This window comes from Ailuropoda melanoleuca, chromosome 15, assembly GCF_002007445.2.
Source record: "Ailuropoda melanoleuca isolate Jingjing chromosome 15, ASM200744v2, whole genome shotgun sequence".
Taxonomy (NCBI): Eukaryota; Metazoa; Chordata; class Mammalia; order Carnivora; family Ursidae; genus Ailuropoda; species Ailuropoda melanoleuca.
In genome coordinates, this window is record NC_048232.1 from 75,005,543 (window position 1) to 75,009,257 (window position 3,715).

At 48.4% G+C, this 3,715-nt stretch overlaps 1 protein-coding gene and 1 pseudogene across 3 annotated transcripts in view; one reads left to right on the plus strand and one right to left on the minus strand.

Moving 5' to 3' along the window:
• The window catches only part of TBCD (tubulin folding cofactor D), a 163,655-nt gene that overhangs the window by 30,608 nt on the left and 129,332 nt on the right, over nt 1–3,715 (plus strand). For all 3 annotated transcript variants that reach the window (XM_034644393.1, XM_034644394.1, XM_011233838.3), the window contains exons 8-9: nt 748–793; nt 2,163–2,295. In XM_034644393.1, coding sequence (XP_034500284.1) covers nt 748–793; nt 2,163–2,295 — 179 coding nt within the window. The remainder of the gene's footprint in view (nt 1–747; nt 794–2,162; nt 2,296–3,715) is intronic.
• On the minus strand, nt 2,858–3,245 carry LOC105240747 (annotated as a pseudogene).

Below are 3,715 nucleotides of genomic sequence, written 5' to 3' on the forward strand. Positions count from 1 at the left end.
AAAGATTTTATTTATTTATTCAACAGAGATAGAGACAGCCAGCGAGAGAGGGAACACAAGCAGGGGGAGTGGGAGAGGAAGAAGCAGGCTCATAGCAGAGGAGCCTGATGTGGGGCTCGATCCCACAACGCAGGGATCACGCCCTGAGCCGAAGGCAGACGCCCAACCGCTGTGCCACCCAGGCGCCCCTGATGCCTTTTCTTATATGCAGGTCGTTAAAGGTTTTTTAAAAAAAATTTATTTATTTGAGGGAGAGAGAGAGTGGAGTGAGCGAGAGAGAACACGAGTGGGGGGGACAGCAGAGGGAGAAGCAGACTCCCCGCTGGGCAGGGAGCCCGATGCGGGACTTGATCCTAGGATGCTGGGATCATGACCTGAGTTGGAGACAGATGCTTAACTGACTGAGCCACCCAGGCACCCTACACAGGTCATTAAAGAAAACTCCGTGAGGTTCTTTACTCTCCTTATGGCTAGTGCCCTCAGCAGCAGCTTGGGTACATGTCAGCGGTGAAGCCTTGCCCCCGCTAAGTGGAGTGGCCGTATGGTTGCATTCCGTGTTCACAAAGTCCTTTCGGGACATTGCCTCTCCTGCCTCTTGTAATTCCTTTATCATGTATGGAAACTGTTATTTTGTGGTATTTAGAATAAAAATTATGGAAGTGCAGTGAACTGTCTTGGTGATTTATGTTCTAAATTTGTTAATATACAGATATGTAACATTTAACAGATTTTTTTTTTTTTTTTTAGGCGCAAATATTTAAGCATGGAAAACGTGAGGACCTTTTACCCTATGGTAAGGGTTATTTGTAGGAGGGTGTGTGCGATGTGAGTTTGTCTGTATATGATCAAGTATGTCTCTTTCACATTTTATTTGTCTGTAAGTTGCTGTATTTGGACACTATCATAGTTCTTTGTTTTTTTGTTTGTTTTGTGTGTGTATCTGTGCCTTAATCTGGTTTTTTAGGCCTGGTATGGGAGGTCAGGGTTCTTGATGCTGTGTCTGCCAGGTTTTGATTCTGGGGGACTTGGTGATGTGGACACACCCTGAGGTCTTTGGCTCACCTCCTGGGACCCCAGTTGCAGCTGCATTCTTCCTGCAGCCACGGTCACACCTTTTGACCTTTTGCCCCATTTTCTTAATTTTGGACAGAGCCTCCGTTTATGATTGTAAGCTCTGTGATTCTTGCTGCAGAGACGTTTACTACCTGGACCAAGAGAAACTTCTTGGAGTTATATATTTTAGAAGATATGTGAATAAATTTTGAATAGTAGAGCCTACTTTTGTTTTGTTTTGTTTTTTTTTTAAAGATTTTATTTATTTATTCGAAGAGAGAGAGACAGCCAGCGAGAGAGGGAACACAAGCAGGGGGAGTGGGAGAGGAAGAAGCAGGCTCATAGCGGAGGAGCCTGATGTGGGGCTCGATCCCTCAATGCCGGGATCACGCCCTGAGCCGAAGGCAGATGCTTAACCGCTGTGCCACCCAGGCGCCCCTAGAGCCTACTTTTGAAAGAAATTTTCATTATGGAAAATTTCAAACATGTATAAAGGAAGAGAGAGTGGTATAGCGAGGTCCCGCATTTCTGTCACAGGCTTCACATTTTTAATTTATGGGCGTTTTGTTTCCCTGTGCTCCTCCTTAGCATGCCCAGACACCCTGCCATCTTACCTGCGTCTGTTCTAGTGTGTGTCCCCAAAAGATAGGTAGGACGCTTTTGGAAACATAGGTTGATATTACTGTCACACCTGAAAACACGAGTGGTCGTTGTTCAGCATCTTCTCACATCCTCCTCAGTGGACTTGTGCACACAGACGCGGGGTCTGTTATGCTACTGTCACTCATACCCAGGTCATCACTGCATGTTGTTTGGGTCTTTGGGGAAATTGCTGTGACAACTTGNCCCCCCCAACCTGGACATTTGTGGCTTCACGGTGAGAAAGTTGAGCAGGTTCAGCTCTCACTAGGTAATTGACGTGGGATGAGGGGTTCTTTCTGAGACAGAGATTCAGGGGTCTGGTGTACATTTGGACCTTCACACTGCACCTGGGGGACCTGTAGAGTCATCTGTGGCTTTAATGTGGGTGCCAAACACTGATAGTGCAGTTTGGGAGTTCACAGCAGATCCTTCCCACCAGTCTGAGCCGAATATGCTGTTGTTTGCAGCTGCCACTGTTCTCGAGTGCCTGGAGGGCTGCAGGCTCCCCGACAGCAACCAGACCCTGCTCCGGAAACTTGGGGTGAAGCTTGTGCAGCGTCTAGGACTGACGTTCCTGAAGCCCAGGGTGGCGAAGTGGAGGTTGGTAGAGCCGGCCGTGCGGTGCGCGGCCTGCGTGTCCGTCGGGGAGGCTGGAGTGCTGATGGCCTGGCTTGAGGGGCCGTGACAGGGAACCCGGTTATCTTCTGGTTCCGCTTCCTTTCCTGAGTTTCACCGGTGGTTCTGATTTTGAAAGGAAGAGGTTTCCGTTTAGTCTTACAGTTAGGGTAATTGAAGCTGGAGTGGTGACAAGGAAAGTTTGGGTTTGCATTTTCTGTGACATTGTTCAGGTGCAGTATGACTTTACCAGTTTGGGCTTGCTATAGGGAAAGCTCCATTCAGCTCTGTAAAGCTGAATACAGGCTTTTAGAGAAAGCAAGCTGTCACTCAGGGTTGGTTCGGGAAGCCAGGCTGTCTGCCTGTGGACGGAGACTGTCTTAACTCACAGTCTGACATTAATTCACAGATTGCTTCTGAATTAGTGGCTCCCACAGAAACAGACTTCTCTGCTGTGCTTGGAGTACTGTGTTGTTAACAGTCTTCGGGTTTTTTATTTTGTGTTTTTGTATTTTTATGAGGAACAAGAACCAAGTTTTGTATTTGTTCATTTCTCACATTTGAAGTATTCCTCGATGACATCTTTGGCCTGAGACTCTTTGCCATAGTCCTTAACCACCACAGAACTGCAGCCAGCCACTTTATGGGGTCTTCCTTCTCTTGTTAGTTTTACAGAGGCCCGTCCATTCCCCCCGTTTGTCGTTGTCGTCAGCCTTCACTAGGTTGATCTGGTGCCCAGCACAGAGCACCTCCCCCAGCTTGGCACACAGGCCCCTCATAGTCACTGTAGATGCACAGACACGGGTTTGGCGCACGTCTAAGGCTGCGGCAGCTTTGTGAATTCCGCGTCCTAGGCCGCTGCGGATGAGGGTGGTCTCCAGCCCCTCTTGTAAAGCAGTGTTGATGTCCATGACACCTCCAGCAGCAGGGCCTTCCTCGGCCGTGGTGGTGGGTTATGGGTGGAGCCAAATCTTGAGTGTATCCAAGCCTCCGCCCTCTGTGACTCAGTGGTGGCAGGGAAAGCGCTAAGAGTCTTCAGTTTTATTTCAAGTATTGATATGGGTGGTTTGGGAGGAGTTGTTTGGTAAAGTTTTCAGCTCAGCCTTTGTCTCAAATTCCAGCAAATTCCAGAGAAGTGTGTTATGTTTTAGTGATGTTTTACTGAAATTAGCTTTTGGGTCATACAGTTTATTCTGTAAGAAGTTGTTTATGAGGGGCGCCTGGGTGGCACAGCGGTTAAGCGTCTGCCTTCGGCTCAGGGCGTGATCCCGGCGTTCCGGGATCGAGTCCCACATCGGGCTCCTGCGCTGGGAGCCTGCTTCTTCCTCTCCCACTCCCCCTGCTTGTGTTCCCTCTCTCGCTGGCTGTCTCTATCTCTGTCAAATAAATAAATAAAATCTTTAAA